Source organism: Periplaneta americana, chromosome 4 (genome assembly GCF_040183065.1).
Source record: "Periplaneta americana isolate PAMFEO1 chromosome 4, P.americana_PAMFEO1_priV1, whole genome shotgun sequence".
In the NCBI taxonomy this organism is placed as follows: domain Eukaryota; kingdom Metazoa; phylum Arthropoda; class Insecta; order Blattodea; family Blattidae; genus Periplaneta; species Periplaneta americana.
The window spans coordinates 43,071,767-43,091,779 of NC_091120.1; the positions used below are offsets into that span (position 1 = coordinate 43,071,767).

A 20,013-nucleotide genomic window follows, 5' to 3' on the forward strand; every position below is an offset into this window, starting at 1 on the left:
ACTTTAACAAAACAAAACAAGACCAACAAAAAATATTTCAGTTTAACATATAATAAATATATATCTAGCAAATTAGCTAACTTTTTAAAAAAGAAAACATTTCCATAGCGCACAAACCAACTAATAAACTCAATAAGAATTTAAACAATAGACTTCAAGAAGTTAACAAACTCCATAATAATGGTATTTACAGATTAGAATGCTTTACATGTAAAGAAAAATATATAGGACAAACCAAAAGAAATTTCAAAATTAGATACAACGAGCACATTTCTAATTTCAAACATAATCGTAAGAAATCTGCATATGCATCTCATCTAATAGATACTGGACATGAATTAGGCCCAGCAAATAAAACTTTAAAAATATTAAAATCAGGAATAGAAACTAAATTGATAAATTCTGCTGAAGAATATTACATAGCTAAACAAATTCAAATAGAGAACAGCATTCTTAATGAAAATTTAACCCAAATCCGAAATCCCCTGTACAACCTCTAACCCTGACACCACGCAATATCCTTCCGCATAGTTGTTTACACGAATATACACTTCCCCCCCACGTCAAACCAGTTACAGTCCTAATAGCAGCAAGTCGCCTCACGTCTACGTAAGTACGTTCATAACTTAGCCCTCCAATTAATTTTTCAATTCTTTTAAAATTGATATTAATTATTATTTCATTACAGATAATTCACATAAATACAAGAGGTTCATAGTGATCCATGCAGTTGCTAACTACGCAGTTGTTATAATTAAAACGACGTGAGTACTTTAAAATACCTATTCGATTACATTTCACATTTGATAATTCCCATTCTATTCGTATTTTTTATATATTCCAGATATATTCACCACTCACTGGACTGAACAAGAGTTCCATACATTATGAAGTTTAATTACTACATGGTTTTTAACATTTTAATATTTTAACATTATTAATTTACTACCTGTAATTACATTTTAATAATGGAAATGTCCTGTACAGAATTTTAAATAGTACTCACCACCAATAGCTACGTATGTGACATTGAGATATTCTATAACTCTGCCTGAGGATGCCTGAACAGGCGAAAACGTTCGCAATTTTGTAATTCATGTATAAAAACTTAATTACTATAAAATAAGTCATTATTTTACATTGATTTGTCATTGACTGAGTAATAAAATGTTATATTATATTCATTTATAAATCTAGTTCTGTTTCAAAGACCATTGTACGACATCTAGGCCCGTATGCACAGTCGAGTTTGAGACCGGTCTTGACCTATTCTTGGTCTTGGGACAGTCTTGAGACTAGCTTGGCGTTTGACTGCGCATACGGGCCTTATTCTTTGTCTTGTTTTACTACCGCCTTTTATACCGACTTAACAATCCAATGCAGTGTAGGGAAGAATATACTGCGTGTTCAGTTCAAAGTGTGTATGCCGTCATGTGGCTAGCCGATGAGCCTAGAGAATTCAATCTTCCTACACTTCCGCAAAGGCGTATTACCTAGTACGGCGGTCATTCTGAAGAGTACGTACCGATACGTACGGTAACGCCGGCAGTGGCAGGAATGTGAACTGTTTGGAAACACGTACTGAGGTGAGTTTTTTTCCTACTGTCGGGATATAGGGAGAGGGTTAAGACGATTACTTACGTATTTGTTGACATTAACTTGGACGGTCAACATGGACACGGAGCATTTGATTTGTGTTGTGGAATGTTGCCGTACGCAACCGATGATAACAAACACCCTGCGTACGACTTGCCTGCGCAAAACACAGTTCGAAAGAGGTTATGGTAGTACACAGACCGTACAGACTACCACCTGTTGCTACGACGTTCAAGTTATACCGTACACGTTCTCAAGTTCAGGTTGAACGCCTTGAATAATAGGCAACTTCTCTGACATAAAAGCTGAAACTCGCTTCAAATCACTGACTCACAACAGTGACGTCATGACACACTTTGAAATGAACACCCAATATGTCTGAACCAATATACTCTCTCACATCACGGATTTCCCTGATGGTCCTTTCCTACCTTACAATTTTTCCTGGAGAGACTCCATTTCGTAACGAAAAATCTCACTCAAGCAGCCTCAATTTACTGCACCCTCTGTTGTACAATGTGCCCTGACTGTAAGGCACAACGAGTATTTCTTATGTCTGCCGCATTTAGCAGATGTTATTCGACTCAAATTACGCAAATAACATTATCGTTTTATGTTATAGCGACATGAAAGTTAATTCACAGATTAGATAGATGAATGTCGTTTATTTACTTCCGATGCGCACTTTAGCAAAACTGATAGCTTACATATGTACGTACATGGTTGAACGAACCAGCATCATTCACAGTTCAAGATAGGCCTACTGATAAAAAGGCCCGCCCACATTTTTGTCTACTCATCTAATTGCAACAAACTTAAATGCATGAACCTGATATTCCTATTAGATACTTTACAAGTCGATGTATTTGTATGTGTGTGCGTACGTGTTGAACAGGACTGTTTCAAATGCAAATATCTTGAAAGCCGTTCTCAGGCACCTACAATTTTGAAGGGAACTGAACCAGTGCAGTACACTGAGCAAGTTCATTGTTAATAATTTTAATAATTTATTTATTTAATCTGACAGGATTAAGGCCATAAGGCCTTCTCTTTCATCCTACCAGATAGCACATATAAATACAAAAAAGAAATACAAACACTGATGAAAATAATACAAATTAAGTTAAAGCCCTATAGAGGGTCAACAGAGTCAAAAGAACACTATAGAGCTCTCATCGAGCTAATACAAGAAAAAAGAAAGAAAACAGAGATAGCAATGATGATAGTGATAACTGATGATAATAATAATAATAATAATAATAATAATAATAATAAATACATTACATATTAATTGTCAATTTTACAACAGCATAGTTACAATATTTACTATATATCATGGGTTAAGGCGAAGTTGCGCAACCTGACAGGTGTTCAACAAGCAATTCCATGAACTATAATGTGATTTTTTAATTTAAATTTGAATTCTGATATTGTCCTACAGTCTCTAACATGGTCAGGGAGAGAATTCCAGAGGCGTGGAATAGATAGGCCTATGCTGAAAGATGATGAGTAGAAGGATGTTCTGTGCAGAGAAATAGAGAGAAGGTACATGTTCCGGGTTCGAGGTAGTGAAAGGTAAACGAAACGAGATGCTAGATAAGGGGTGTGGAGGTGTGGATGATTTTAAATAGTAATAAAAGAGAGTTGAAGAATCTTCTTTCTTTAAGTGGACTCCAAGACAACAATTTTAGTGACGGTGTTACATGATCGAATTTTCTAATGTTACAAACGAAACGAACGCAGATATTGTGAACACGCTGTAGTCTATGGGCAAGATCAGTATCTAGATTCGTGAATAGAGAATCGCAATAATTGCCTCTGGGCTGTCTAATTATTGCTGTAGATGGGCCAAATTAATGAAACGCTGTGCTATGCTATACGATAATGCTTACGTCGCCCTATGGAAGCTATAGAGCAGCGGTCATCAGCATAGTGCACCCTCGGGCTAGCGTCCCTTACCCGCGGATAACAGACTGCACTATCGTGCATCCGTGGCTGCTGGCGGGTATGATTTCTCTCTCTCCCTTCTTCACGACGGTGCATATTGCGATACACTGCTTAACTGTTACCCATTTCAGCGAATGCTGACGACCGCTGCTATAGAGTATTAATAGGCCTATTAAACTTAGAAATAAGCTGTATTCTCTCACATAATCGGTTAGGTCACCTTTATCACTGTCAAAAGAACGGGCGCCCATTAGAGAAAGGCCATTATGCAAGGCAATAATAATAATGATGGGGTGATAACGACGATGATTATTTTATGATGAAGTTAGGTCGTGATATTAATTGTGACGTAGTAAGAACGACCATTATACAGGCTACTACCACTGAGTACAGCCCTAATGCGAATTAGCTCATCGTATTAGAGAACAAGAGCTACCCTCTTGCAGGAGTCCTTTGCCCTTCATAGGGACACTCGGGCTCATTATTATAATAATGGCAATAATAGTCTAGTAAAAATAACAAATACTTTATTAAAAAAAAGCCTACATTTAAAATGTAAGGGTGCTATTCATAGACATTTCGCTAGCCCGCGCTACGAGCGTGCTAAACAGGATTCATATCATATCATATCGCTAACAATGGTTTATGAATACGAAAAACGTTAGTTCGCTGATCATCCACCGAAAGCCCGCGCTAAGAATGTCTATGAATAGTGCCCCTAAGACTTTAAGTTTCAAACCGTAGAGCAGGGATGTCAACGCGCCTGTATTATGTGTTCATACTACAAGCAATGCAAATCCAACAAGGTTCACTTTTCAGCAAGATAAAGTACAGTACAATCATCGCTCTTAAACTGTTACAAGTTAGTTTCTCTTAAATGGTTCAATAAAACTAAATGCTGATTTTTTTTTCAAATCTCATTAGACGACATTCCGTTGTGTGCCATTCATGGAACACGGAGAATTGAAGTATTATTTTCTAAGTAATCGAGATCTTAATAAGCTAGAGCGTGTTTTAAAATGAGATATAGTATGTAATGATGCTAAATAAATACGTAAGTAACAATAATTAACCCTTAAATTTGCAAAACTTCATTTCTCACACTAGTTTATTAAACCGTGTAGGACTGTAAAGAAAACAACTATCGCAATGTCCATATTTTATATGTTGTACAATATTATAGTATTGTGAAATTTTAATTTTCCTACCAGTTTTTTTTCTATTGTTCCATTAAAATTATAGCATATTAAACTGTTGTATTCTATAGGATACATTGCGAATTTAAGGGTTAACTAAGATATGTGTACACGTTCACGCACTGAATACGTAACCATTGCAAAACACAACACAACATAATAAACTGTACTTATTCTTAGCTGAGTCAATGGGTGCCTTTTCTGCCGACTGTCGAGAAGACTACAGATTGGCACAGTTAATTTCGAGGAATAGGGATTCGCCAAACATGCAGCTTTTACGTGGCGATCTCTAGAAGCCGTTTCACTGTAGTTCACCAGCCATGCAGATAAGGGCAGAAGAACTCGTGAGAAGAGTCGAAACGTCATCTTTAGTGGTTAAACATAAAACAGGGATGTTTAATTATGAAAACGTGCATACGGAAAAAGAAATCATGTCATAGAACAAGGGAAAACTTTGGATGTAAATTTCCTGGCCGTCCAGTTCCATATAGAAAAATAATACTAAATTTAATAAACAGGCTTAATGAAATAGGTTCTGTGAATGATGTGATGTGAATTATGTATCACACAACATGAACAACACTTCCAGCAGCTACTGTAAGGAGGGTGAGCTACCGAATGTTATTAATGTATCGTAGCCCTAGTACGCAAGTTTTAATCTCGCAAAGCGCCGCGAGTTCTCGAATGCAAGCAGGGGCGGTAGCGGGCTGGTCGGCGGACAGAAGTACAGGGAACGTTCGCTGGGCCTCACTGTAACAGGAGTAAATGTGTGGTCAGCAAGATGATTCTCTCCAGCCGATGCTGGCGTACGAAATCTTATTACGCTATTCAATATAGCTCCTCAATTTCATCACGATGTTGGTGGGTACAGGCCCCGTACACTGGCCGAAAATTCATGAGAACATTTCTTCACCCATAAGAACGACATTTTAAGACCACGCGAAAATAGTATAATTATTTATTTGTTATAATATTTTATTGCTTATCATAAAAATATTCACACAAAAAACTTTCAAAATATTATTCAGATATATACAGTAGATCTACTGTTGTTTGTAAGTCATATTTAAATTAGATATTATTACTGTATCATCGGCATATATGTTACATGTACATTTATTGTCATCAGACCATATTAAACACGTTAAACACTTCATTAATGGGGTCCAGTCACATTTGTTTTCCAGGTACTGGCTTCAACAATTTGCTTACTATTAAAATGTATGGGTACTATTTTCTATCGGCATATATAGTAATGAAATACACTGTCAAATTCTCATTGTTATCATCACGTGTTACATTTTACGATCAGTCCTGATTTAGAGTGCTATTCTTATCATTCTTACTATCTGAAGCAGAAAATTCCGTAATAATTAATTGATTATCTTAATTTTCCTTATAGAGTATTTCTTAATTTCACATGTGATATATTTTATCTTCATTCTTAAATTAAGAAAGTGATACAATTGTGTTGTTTGTTTCTTATCTTTCCAGCAATAAATTTTCATGATCTTCCTGACTTCTTGGCAACATACAAAAAATTAAAAACAAACAAAAGTATATGTCAGCGCTCAGGAAGTAGGCCTAATTCAGGTATCTTACAAACCGTAACATCACGCAACTATCTATCGTGTCTAGAAATAAAGATATATGATTCACAACATAATTATTGTGGATATGTTGTTTCACAGGTTCATAAGCAGAACTTCACAATTAGGCCTTTGGAAACCAATAAAATTGCTTAAAACTTCATGTTTCTGAGATGCTTCCAATGACCGGAGAAAAAGAAAAGCTAAACGGGTTTCATGAAATCTCTATAATTGCGTTCTCTGTTGGATATTATTGTGATATTTAGGCTTTTAACGAATTGGTTCTTATTTAGTATAAGGATTATTGACTTTTTGAGAGTGAAATAAATTAGATGCAATCCTTTGTTTCATCTGACCACTATACCACAGAGCTATCACCAATTTCACAGACCTGTGATAATTTCGGAGTTGATACAGAGTCGTCAAATAAAAGATTAAAAACAATAATTAAGCTCTCTGTCATGTTACCAATGATATTTCTGTTCCTGGTTTATTTTCTCAACTATAATGTTCATTATAATTTATTTAAGCTTCTGATTGAAGTTCACAAATTCAAATCCGTTGAAGTTAATTTCTTATTACAAGCTGGTTAGCAAGAAGAGATCGGGAACGAAAAGCATTCCCCATTTCTCTTTGTTAGTCTGAGTGAAAAGACACCGAGACAATAATTTCCCTTCGCCACAGTTTCCTGAATGGCTCAGAGACGATCTGATCTTCCTGCCCAATGGACGAATACCATAAAAATGAATCCTCGTCCGCAGCGTTCCAGGTAGGAGACAAGGTCCCTAATGCCGCCACTGCAACGAGAATGAAACTCTCCCTCATGTTCTTGGTTTTTGTCCATGTGGTCAGGAGTAACATTGTCAAATGCCTTAGGGAATCTTAACATTTTGATATCTATGAAGTAGTCCTACCATGTAGGCCTATATCAGCCGAAGGTTTCAATAAACGTGATGATATAATCGGAATAATGGATGTTATAGGTTATAATAGTTACCTATCAATAGATTGTGATTGTTATAGTCGACAAGATGAACGGAAGAAGAAAAGTGCAGTGCGTTTCATGACTTGCAAAATTTAAATCAGTTACTCTTGTCCAACGTGAATGCCGTCATGTGTTTAATGAGAATCGCCTCACGACAGCAACATTCGCCGTTAGAAGAACAACACTGACAGAAACGGGAAAATTACTTGAACAAATACGTTCAGGTACATCATCTACGCAGCCACCTGCGTGGCTCAATCGGTTAAGGCGCTTGCCTGCCGGCCTGAAGTTGCGCTCGGGCGCGGGTTCGATCCCCGCTTGGGTTTTTTCTGAGGTTTTCCCCAACCGTAAGGTGAATGCCAGGTAATCTATGGCGAATCATCGGCCGCATCTCGCCAAATACCATCTCACTATCACCAATCTCATCGACGCTAAATAACCTCGTAGTTGATACAGCGTCGTTAAATAACCAACTAAAAAAAATCGTATACGCGACGAGACTGCTGAAGCGATCCGAACAAGCTATGTGCGTAGTTCTAAAAAAATAATATATAAATGTGCCAAAAAGGTAGACATTTAAAAATAGAGTCTGTAAAGTGTGAGAAAAAAGTTTGCATTATATCAAATATAAACTTTAGTAGCTGTTACATGCACTCCACCCAGATCATTATCACAAAGGTACGATTTTAATGCGGACATTCTTCAAGAGATTAACAATGACGGATAGATTTTAAATCAACAGTGTTTAATTGCGAGGCCACTTTTCATATTTCGGGCATGTTCATGGACACAAGAGGATATGCACTCATGAAAATCCACATGTCATTGTTGAACACGAGTATAATAGCCTGAAAGTTACTGTGTGGTATAATTGTTTCCTTTTTCTTCTTCTTCGCGAAATTCATTGTAATCTAGCAGGATTAGGCCTACCTCGATACATATTAAAATTGTTTACAGTACCCTAAATTCCCAACGTCAATGCAATATTTCCGCCAGATGGTGATCCGCTCCGCACTTTTATGGAGTAGTTAGGAAAATTTTAAATGAAACATTTACACAGATATGGATTGGAAGAGAAGGGTGGAAATCATTGGCCACCACGTTATCCGAACTTCATTACTCTGGACTTATATGTCAAGCAATGAGCATAAAGTGTACCCATTAACGATATTAGCCATTTGGAAATGGGAATCAGAGAAGCTGTTACATCTGTTACACCTGATGTTTTTGGTCGTGTGTGGAACACCACCCTGATGTCTGATGGCTACTAGGGGAGGCTATATCGAGTCAGTGAATACACAGCAATATCGGTATTTGAGGTTATTCTTTCATCTAGTGGCTGTTTCACATCTCTATAGTGTTTAGTTAGTTATTTATAATAATCTAGTCCCCCACTATATTTTATGGACACTGTGGAGTGAAAGCCTAGATAGGCTGCATTATATTCAAATGGAGAAATGAGGTCTTTCGTGAAGAATATTAAGAAACAATTCAAACATTAAATTATGGAATGAAATTATTTATGTTTATCCTGACACAAAAGCGTTTTTTTTTTTGTATACCAGCATTATTTATCGTTAGTCAAAATCGCGCACAACGTGTCACATTATTATTATTCCAGTGCCGTAAAATATTACCATGTCAACTAAAACGTAATGACTACTATTATGACAACATAAATTTTGCCATAAATTTAATAATTTAAACAACTTTCCATGCAATATTTAATACATCACTATGTCACAGCAACTCATTCCTCGTAGACCACGACACCAAACTACCCATCATTACAAAGCTGATATGTTATTTCTGTATTAATCGTTTTCTAATGCTATTGTAGGCCTACAAAAAAAAAAGTGAAACGCGTTTATAATGTTATATAATTAAATTAATTAATGTCAAAATTAGGGAACAAGCGAATTACTAACACTGACTCATGCAATAAAGTATAACATTATAAACTACAGTAGTTTCATAATATACATTAATTGTTTTCTTTTTCAAGGATTCACTTTTATTCATTGACCAAACTGAATCAAAATTGGACACTGAAATAAGTGCTCCTCCGCCTAGTCGCCTGTAGACTATTTCAGGGTGAATTTAACTCTTCCACAATATTATGAAGCGTTGATGGTAGGCTCTAATTTTACCGTGCCCAGTCGTAATTGCAGGAAACTTTTCTGCCCTGTGCTCCTTTCGATAGTCTGTCTGCTAGCTCCTTTCGGCATGTATGTATGTATGTATGTATGTATGTATGTATGTATGTATGTATGTATGTATGTATGTATGTATGTATGTATGTACGTACGTACGTATGTATGTATTTTTTTATTTTATTGCGTTATTTTACGACGCTGTATCAACATCTAGGTTATTTAGCGTCTGAATGATATGAAGGTGATAATGCCGATGAAATGAGTCCGGGGTCCAGCACCGAAAGTTACCCAGCATTTGCTCGTATTGGGTTGACGGAAAACCCCGGAAAAGACCTCAACCAGGTAACTTCCCGACCGGGAATCGAACCCGGGCCACCTGGTTTCGCGGCCAGACGCGCTGACCGTTACTCCACAGGTGTGGACCGTATGTATGTATGTATGTATGTATGTATGTATGTATTTATTTATTTTAGTTGGTTATTTAACGACGCTGTATCAACTACTAGGTTATTTAGCATCGATGAGATTGGTGATAGCGAGATGATATTTGGTGAGATGAGGCCGAGGATTCGCCACAGATTACCTTACATTCACATTACGATTGGGGAAAACCTCGGAAAAACCCAACCAGATAATCAGCCCAAGCGGGGATCGAACCCGCGCCCGAATGCAACTTCAGACCGGCAGGCAAGCGCCTTAACCTTTAACCTACTGAGCCACGCCGGTGGCTGTACGTATGTATGTATGTATGTATGTATGTATGTATGTATGTATGTATGTATGTGTACAGTACAATATTATAAGCGTATTTATGCATGTGTATTTTAAGTGAACTAACTTCGCTAAAAAAATGCTTAACACAAAACGAACGAGTTGTTATTCTGTTTCAAGAATTCATACAAAGGAACATAATAACAATATTTATATGTAAGCAATTCAGTACTCACAATGGAAGCAAAGACAGACAATTCAGTAACTACACTCGTTAGGAGTGACCTGCGTTGTGGCGTGTCGCACGAATAATGCTAATACAAGTACGAGTATATTGGCCTAATGAAAGTTGACTTCGCTCCCTCTTACCAAACATAGCTGCGTGTCGTTGAAACCCGATGCAACTCACCTGATTTCAGGACATGCCAATTACTGTATCCTACTGACGCTTTTATCACAGTGCATGAATAAATTTGTTTGTCGCTTGTTTCCCAATGGGACGACTGCACTTATTCAAATGCAAAATAGGAACGTAGCTTGCACAGAATAACAAAGTATAATTTGAAGGATCATACTCATAGAAATTTCGTTCAAATCTACAAATAGGCTATTTCAATAGCTGCTTTCCATCTAAGTCTAACAACTAACAATTTCTTCTCACGTGTATCCGTCAAATTCTTCTCCTACGTGCAATGAAATTACTGAAATAAAAGCAAATAAATACAATAAAGATAATCAAACAGTATATAGGTCAACTCTTAAAAAATCCATGGTATCAAGTTGACACACATTTTCTCGTGTTTAGTAATAATTTAGTTCCTTTATCATGTTAAGTATGCAACGAAATACATGAGAAGGCGAATGGCCTGAATATTTTACGGAGACAGGTTGCTTCCAATACCGAAGAAAAATAACGCCAAGAAATGTAACGTGTTCAGGACTATCAGCCTGATATCGCACTCTGCGAAGAGTCTCCTTCGAATACTAAATCGACGTTTATATTCTAAGCTGGAAGGATAGTTTGAAAAAGAGCAGTTCGGTTTCAGGAAGGGGAAAGGTACGAGAGATGCAATTGGACTGCTATGAACAATCGATTAAAGATACTTAGAGAAGAATAAATTAGTGTTTGTAATATTTGTGGACTTAGGAAAGGCGTTTGACAAAGTGGACTGAAATAAACTGATAGGGATCCTAAAGAAAATAGGATTGGAAAGAGAGGAGGCTGTTCAGTAATCTTGATATGAAACAAGTTAAGGTCAGGAGATGATCCTACGAGATATGCTACTGGAGCGAAATGACAGCTGTGAGCAGTATGGAATGAAGAGAAATGCCACCAAGACGAAGACCATGGTCATAGGAAGAAAAGTGAAGAAAGTAAACTTGCGAATTCTAAATGAGGCAGTAGAGCAAGTGGACAGCTTCAAATAGTTGGGGTGTACTATAAGCAGTAACATGAGCTGCTGCCAGGAAGTCAAAAGGAGGATAGCAATGGCAAAATAAGCTTTTAATAGAAAAAGGAGCACCTTCTGCGGGTCTCTGGAAAAAAGATTTAAGGAAGAGACTAGTGAAGTGCTTTGTGTGGAGTATGGCATTGTATGGAGCATAAACATGAACATTACAACGAAATGAAGAGAAACGACTAGAACCATTTGAAATGTGGATTGGGAGAAGAATGGAAAGTGTGAACTGAATAGACATTTCGTTTCTTCAATTGCACAGGAAGCGGCATTATAAAAAAAATGACTTTAATAATAAATTATACGACTGAGGTATAAATAACTAGGTGTTATTACAGCTATTTTCAATATTATTTTAACTTACGTAACACAAGAAAAAGAAATAGTAATTTTCAGATAAATCGTGACATGCAACATTCCATCATTTTTTAAACAGTGCTAAGAAATGTGTAAGAGTCTATTAGGCTCTTCAATAATTGAGGATATTCAGAATTATTAATCTCTGCTTGAATATTCCTCCTAATAAACAATTATTGAGCCAATTAACTGACTTCTAGCCACCGACGTAGTTCAGAGGTAAGGAGATGGTCTCCTTATCCAAGGTTGCGTTTGGACTTGAGTTCGAATCCCGCTTTGGTTTTTCCGAGGTTTTCTCCAACAGTAAGGCAATTTCAGGTATAAAAAAACCCTACATCTCATTTCACTCTCACAGTTCCACTGATGCTAGATAACCTCGCTGTTGATACAAAGCCGTTAAATATCAGATTCAAATAAAGAAGATTTCTTTCAAAATCACGAACATGTGACCGTAGTCAAATGACAATGACGAGGGAAATGAGAAGAGAAACAATTAAAAAGTACGCGAACCCGTGTCCCTGAATGAGAATTTGGGACCGTCAGAAAGAATTTACGTGAACTCCAAGCTTGTTGGTCACTTGTCTCAATCCATTTTTCAGAGTTTCGTTGAAGGAACTTGAGAAAATTTTGAAGGGGAAGAGCCGGAAATGGAACTACCACATGTCGGGAAGGAATGTCGGAACCACGATCAGCAGCACGGGTGAACTCCAATATGGCTGCCGCATATTCAGACATGAGATACATGAAACAATAACCACATACATTGTATAGATTTCTTTTTTATTATCTTCATTAAGGCCATTTTTTCGAAACCAAAATCAGCAGCATAACCGTCACGCTAATCGCCACATAAACAACCGACTGGTATATGACGAGCAATAGACCCGCGCTTTGCGTGGAGGCATGTACCTGTATTCAATCGTGAAACAGACGTACGCTAGAGTACTTTGGATTATCAACGTAATTTTGAAACAAGAACTTCAGTTTAATGTTCAGCGACTCTGAAAACTTTCCGCTTATTTTTATTAATGTTCCACATTTAAACTGAGAGGATTCAATCCGACATCGGGATGGGAATCCGGTGTGGCTTAGTGGATAGAGCGTCAGCACGTAAAGCTGAAAACCCGGGTTCAAATCCCGGTGCCGGAGAGAATTTTTCTCCGTTCCACTTATCTTTCATCATATGATGACGCAGAGTTTCTGCACGGAAATATCGTATGTACTTCGGTACATCGTAATAATATAATGATATGCGAAAAATAATCACTTAGTGATTTAAGACGACGCTTATTCCGTCGGATCCCGGTCACTTAGTCACTCATAACGAGTGCACCTCTGCACATGTGTGGACATTGTGCCACTGTCATACATCTATGACGCAGTGCATGAGGGTAGGCCACTAGAGGGAACCTAAGAGGTGGAACTTAAACTGAGAGGATTCAATCCGACATCGGGATGGGAATCCGGTGTGGCTTAGTGGATAGAGCGTCAGCAGGTAACCTGAAAACCCGGGTTCAAATCCGGGTGCCGGAGGTAATTTTTCTCCGTTCCACTCATGTTTCATTAAAATTTGGGATTTTCTGCGTCATTGAACACCAATTTGAAGTTATTGTTTCAGAATTACGTAAGCAATTAAAATATTCCGCCTACGTCTCTTTCACGATTGAATGCAGGTACCTGGATCCACACAAAGCGCGGATCTATTTCTGGTCATTAAGGGTGCTATTCATAGACATTTCACTAGTCCACGCTACGAGCGTGCTAAACTAGCCCCGGCTATCGACTGATTACTTGTACGGGAATCATATCATATCATATCGCTAATACTGGTTTATGAATACGAAAAACGTTAGTTCGCTGATCATCCACCGGAAGTCCGCGCTAAGAATGTCTATGAATACGTCTCATAGGCTCTATCAGTCGGTAGTTTATGTGACAATTCGAGTGACTCATGCTGTTGATTTTGGTTTCGAAAAATGGCCTTTACGGCTAGCAAAACGCTACAGCCGCCTTGCAAAATGAATGAGATTCCGGGGAGTCCGAGTAGATGCCAAAGAAGACGCCGCTCTAACACCAGAAGTAATCGGTCCTGCGCCTGTGTTTCGTTTTACAGACAGCAGAGCTAATGAGACACGAACTTGATTAACTAATCTACTCTTGGCTGATGTAAGTGAAAACAACTTTTTCATTGACCCTCATTAAGGTCACCAAGTTAGTTGTACTCAAATCAAACTTCTAAAAAAATCTAAATAAGTTACTATTGACCTTGAACCGAGTTAACTACAAGGTTATGAAGCTCTCATGTTATTCACAGTTCTATTAGAGCGGAGAAATGTTTGGTAAACGAATGTAATAAAATTCTTGACGAGTAATCTGATTTATGATTATGTAAGGAAATTATGACAATGAAATTGACAAGTAGAACTTGAATGCTACGACGGAATTGCCAACAGGCGTTTTACCCACCATTATCTCACAGAATCTGCCAGCAATCAAACGCAGGATCATCCCATTAGAAGACGCCAGTTGTCTCGATCAATAAATTAATGAGAATTACTAATATCACTACCACCACTACCACCACCACCACCATCACTCGTCTTGGTTACACAGAGTTGCCAGATCTCTCGTATTTCGCCCGATTTCACCAAGATTTCCCATTTCCTGTATTTGTCTAGTTTTCTCCCGCATTATTTGCGCTACATGAAGTAAGCCACTAGGGAATATTTTTACATTAAAAGTTAGGTTTTGAAATAATTAATTATGATTAACATTGTAATGGACATGATTTATGTTCGGCGGCCTATCAATGAGATGACATTGTTTAAAAATGTATAGTATAGTAGTGGCAAAAAAAAAAAAAAAAAAAAAAAAAAAAAAAAAAAAAAAAAACCGGACCGACCCTTGTAGCTAATTTCAGAGTCACAGATTCAAATTTTGCTAGCCACAAAACACATCCATCTTGTATAATTAATTGTAACAATGAAATTTATTGCATTTGTTCGATTCTTACCGTCTTTTGTTTCCTTCAGTGCCTTAAACTTACAGACGAAACAACTTTGACAGTTTTATTTTCATCTGGCATCAATATTACATTTCTACCTCTATTCGGCAAAGATAACTGAGTATTTTTACATTAACTCTGCGTTACTCATGTTATAAATATTTTCACCATTGCTCAGTTGGGGTTTCACAAACCCCATTTTAAATAACTAATATATTTTTCCGCAAGTTTCAGAAATCAGATAAACGCAATTAAATATACTATTCTTAGTTCACTTAAACAATTTCTTAAGTGAACTCTTCTGGATGTGATTGAAAAGTATACAGATGCACAGAGTACACACTAGCTCCAGCTCTTAGATTTTCGTTGAAATATAGGCTACGCACCGGGGTTTACCACACCCCACCTGAGTAATGCAGGGTTAAATAGCAGTACATACCTCTGGCTTCACTATCCATATTGAAATTACCACAGTTTGACACAATACACAGCACAGGATTCTTTTGTATCAGCTACCAAGGGTCGGTCCGGTTTTTTTTTGCCACTACTGTACATTTTGCATCATTATTATCATCATCATCATGGCAAGCATTGAACTTAATATTTTTATTATAATCTACATAATGAACATGAATATTACCTTAAATGCATAAATATGTCAGACATAATAATTTCTATTACTACAATGTTTTCTTTAAACTTACATTGTAAATTATCGTACTGTGCCGTTAAAATTACAATGTAAAATTAATAAATTGTGTAAAAGAGCATTGCTCATCTGAAATGTATACATTTTTATCTCTCTTATTTTAACAAAATGTAACTGGAAATTGTTAAGTATTAGAGAACAGAGAACTACATAGAGATTTCCATTACTCACGTATGTGTAAGGCTACTGTTGGTTCGAAATTCTTATAAATGTGAGAGCGACGATCCAAGTACATGTATATACAGCACAGTAGTGGCAAAAAAAAAAAACCGGACCGACCCTTGTAGCTGATTTCAGAGGCTTGTTCACTCCAGAGCACGATAGACTGGTAACTAAGACTTTTGTGGTTCGAATCCTGCCTGGGAAGGAAACTTTTTTTTGCAGCGATCGCAGCGATATTTTACTACTTAATTAACTTATTATTCCCAGAACATGAATTTTACCAGCAATGGAAAAGTATTGGGAATAAATTTGAATAAGGAACAAAAAAAAGTTTTCTTCCCAGGCAGGATTCGAACCACGAAAGTCTTAGTTACCAGTCTATCGTGCTCTGAAGTGAACAAGGCTCTGAAATCAGCTACAAGGGTCGGTCCGGTTTTTTTGCCAGTACTGTACATATGACTTTAGAATAAATTATTGTGCACTATAATCATGCAGAATATATAGCCTAGATTTGTTAATTAAATATATAGCTTTCTGCATCCAGTGTTGGTTTAGTGTCCATCCAGTATTCACACTTTTATTATCGCTACAGCATTACAAAATCCAAGCTACTCCTACAGGTTAAGCACGGTTTAAATAATCTACCCACAGCTACTCTAGAATCAACTGTAGGTCTATCAGTATTTTCATATGCAAATACTAAAAAAATTTGTGAGCCTAGCTGCGAGAATGTCACACAAAATCCACACAGCTACTGTAGATATACAGGGTGAATCTAAATTCAACCAACAAATTGTGTTAACTAGTAGAAGACATCATTTTAAGTATTTTAAAGTAGGTAGTAAACCACACGCCGAAAATCTGTTTTTTTTTTTTTTTTTTTTTTTTTTTTTTTTTTTTTTTTTTTTTTTTTTTTTTAAAGCAACAGGACACGAAAATGTCTAGGGAAGAATCCGATAATACAATAAAATTCCTTCCTGTAGGACGTATGTTCTCATCCACAATGTATGACACTGTTTACAAATCGCTTACCCAAACAGTGCAATGGCCTGAAATACCTTGACAATGCTTTTCGTGATAAATGGATTGGCTGTGGCGGTCCTGTCAGGTCATCTGATCTAAGTCCGTTATACTTTTTTGTGTGTGTCACCAAAGTTTATCGTACTCCATTCCTTCAGCCGAAGAAATATTTAATGTCATGTTTTATTTAACGATGCTCGCAACTGCAGAGGTTATATCAGCGTCGCCGGATGTGCAGGAATTTTGTCCCGCAGGAATAAAATTATTTTACATGCCAGTAAATCTACTGACATGAGCCTGTCGCATTTAAGCACACTTAAATATCATCGACTTGGCCCGGGATCGAACCCGCAACCTTGGGCATAGAAGGCCAGCGCTATACCAACTCGCCAACCAGGTCGACTTCAGGATCTTTCTGCTGCTTATGAGATAGAGAAATTCCTGGTAAATTGCGATGGTTAAGCGGTAAATGATGATGAGATGCAGATCCTGTATCGAATCAGGATGATCACACTTTGAACAAAATCTGTAGTAATTTGTTTCCGTTAGATGACTGATTGTACAATTACATCCACGTGTTAATTTTCTGCTTTTTATATGCACAATTCCACAGTATTAATTTGATTTTTTATTAAAAAATTATAACTTAAAAAAATAAATTATAATTGTGTTACAAGTAAAATTAAAATTAAAGTGATACATCATAAATAGTTTTTAAATAAAAATAATTAACACCCTCTATCTTGTGAGCAATTGATTTATGCCAATAATTTCCTATCCATACTTGATTAGTTGGGTGTCCTCTACAGGTTCTACAACACCTGGAAGTTTGTCGGTTGAATTTAAGTTCACTCTGTATACAGGGTGTAACTGAATAACTTTTTCAAAATTTGGGGGGAATGTAGATGGTAATATGGTGAAAAATTTTCACCGAGGAACCCATGACCGGAAATAAGAATTGGAGTAGGGTATCTACAGCACTGTGAGATGTTGCTTTTCCTGTTCTTGTGATGATGAACTTTCTACGCGTTCAGAAGGCTAGTATGTGGTATCAGCACGATAGTGCTCCATCGCACTTCGATCGCCTGGCCCTCACATATCTCACAGATATCTTTAGGCAGAGAGTAGTTGGAAGGGGATGCCCAGTCCCTTGGCCTGCGCGATCCCCTGACCTGATTTTTTCTATGAGGTTACATGAAGGCTATTGTGTACGCAACACCGGTAGAAACAGTAAATGAGCTTACTAATCGCATCTTTCGCGTTTGATACCATAAGCGGGGAGCGTGGAATCTTCCAGAGAGTAAACAAAACATGGTTCATCATTGTACGCTATGTAACGAAGTTGGCGGTCGTCACTTTGAACTTTTATTGTAAATGTGAAAGTCAATAAAGTTCTTCATACTAGTCTGATGTTTTATTTAACCACTGAATGCGTAGAAAGTTCGCTATCACAAGAACAGCAAAAACAACATCTCACAGTGCTGTAGATATTCCAATTCTCATTTCCGGTAATGAGTTACTTGTTGAAAAAATCTTTACCGTATCACTTTCTACATCCTCCCAAATTTTGAAAAAAGTCATTGTCACACACTGTATATCTCATGTCAGGACACACGTTATGTAACTATTATGAACCTTTGCCCCGCGTAACATTACATTTCTATCTGCTTTAAATTGTTTCGTCACTGAATTTTGTATTTAATGGTGAGTGTTGCCCGCGTTGTTATGTTCTGGATTAAAAAAATTCGAGTTTCCAAAAGTAATTTTGCGCGCTTGTTTATTAAGGTAGTATGTATTGTATTAACAGATTTTGTTTGTGCAGTAACGTTATTTTCTGCGCGCCACAAAAATATTTTTGTTAATGTGGACATCGAATATTTCAAAGTGTTTAAAAGTTACAACATAAATCCAATTTTTTTTTCTTACGTGAGTGTAAAATAACCCTGATCTAGGCGAAGAATTTTTAATCAGTTCCTCATTCCGCTGATTAGAGAGTTGACATTGTTGACACGCAAACCGTCTCTGTTATTTAAAAAGAAACGAGAACGGTAATAGCCGACGGCTAATTACGACATTCAGAAGCCGGTAAGCCACAGAGCTAAGAACGAAAGGCTGTTATAACGGGTTTAGAGAAAGACAATTTATTGCGAAGCACCCTTGCACTACGATACAGTAACACGCATGCTAGTCACATGTAAAATCTAGAATGGCATTACGTTAAAAAAAAAAAAAAAAGAAGCAAATCTCTGCAGTGATGATCATAATACACTTTTACTAAATTATAACACCGTTTGTCAATCGAAGTTCGTGTAAAACTAAGAAAATAAGTTTTATTTCACATCTTAATGCATAATAATAAGAGGCACATACGACACACACTTACCCCTCTATTCCGCCAAGAATTACATTTGCCATTTCGTTAAAACGCTGTAACACTAAGTTATGAAGTATTTGAGTCCCGCTCCATATATTCTAATCAAACCTTCGAACCACACGTGCCCGTTACTGATACCAGAGTGTCATTAACAGATGTTAAATCTTGACAGCTGACGTACCTCACAAGACTACCAACGTTACAAGATCAAACTCGTATGTCATGTTGGTCATGCTGTTGTACATAAAATAGAGTACATAGAATTTAGGGTCTTGACAACAGAAGTAAATGCTTGCCGCCATTATCACTTTATTAGCCATATTCTGTCAAGAGAAGGACCCCCCCCCCCCGGCACACAAAACCTACATGTCATTTTGGGGTTTCTTTAAGTTCACACAGATACATTTTTTTTGTGTACTTTTATGTGAAATAACTTACCTTATGTAGGGTATGTAAACTTAAAAAAAACGCTTCCCTTTGTTTCCTTATATTATTTTAAGGCTTACTTACATAATCACGATTATTGATACTATTTATCAAAATAAAATTACAAGCGGCATACAATTATTTCAATTTACAGAAACATGGCGATAATAAACTGATTCAACGCCATCTGTTATACGTACGTATTTATTTGTCTATAAAACGTATATAAAGCCCCTGATTACGTATGATCAGGGATAAAGCTATAAAGTGTAAAAGCCCTGATCACATAACGTAAATCAGGGGTAAAAGGAAATTCTATGAAAT

At 36.9% G+C, this 20,013-nt stretch overlaps 1 protein-coding gene across 1 annotated transcript in view; it reads right to left on the reverse strand.

Annotated features, from left to right (window-relative positions):
* Positions 1–19,434, reverse strand: part of Nagk (N-acetylglucosamine kinase) — a 48,799-nt gene extending 29,365 nt beyond the window's left edge. The window contains exon 1 of the mRNA XM_069823263.1: positions 19,273–19,434. Within this exon, the coding sequence (XP_069679364.1) occupies positions 19,273–19,304 (32 nt within the window). The 5' untranslated portion in view covers positions 19,305–19,434. The remainder of the gene's footprint in view (positions 1–19,272) is intronic.
* Positions 19,435–20,013: the final 579 nt, after the last annotated feature.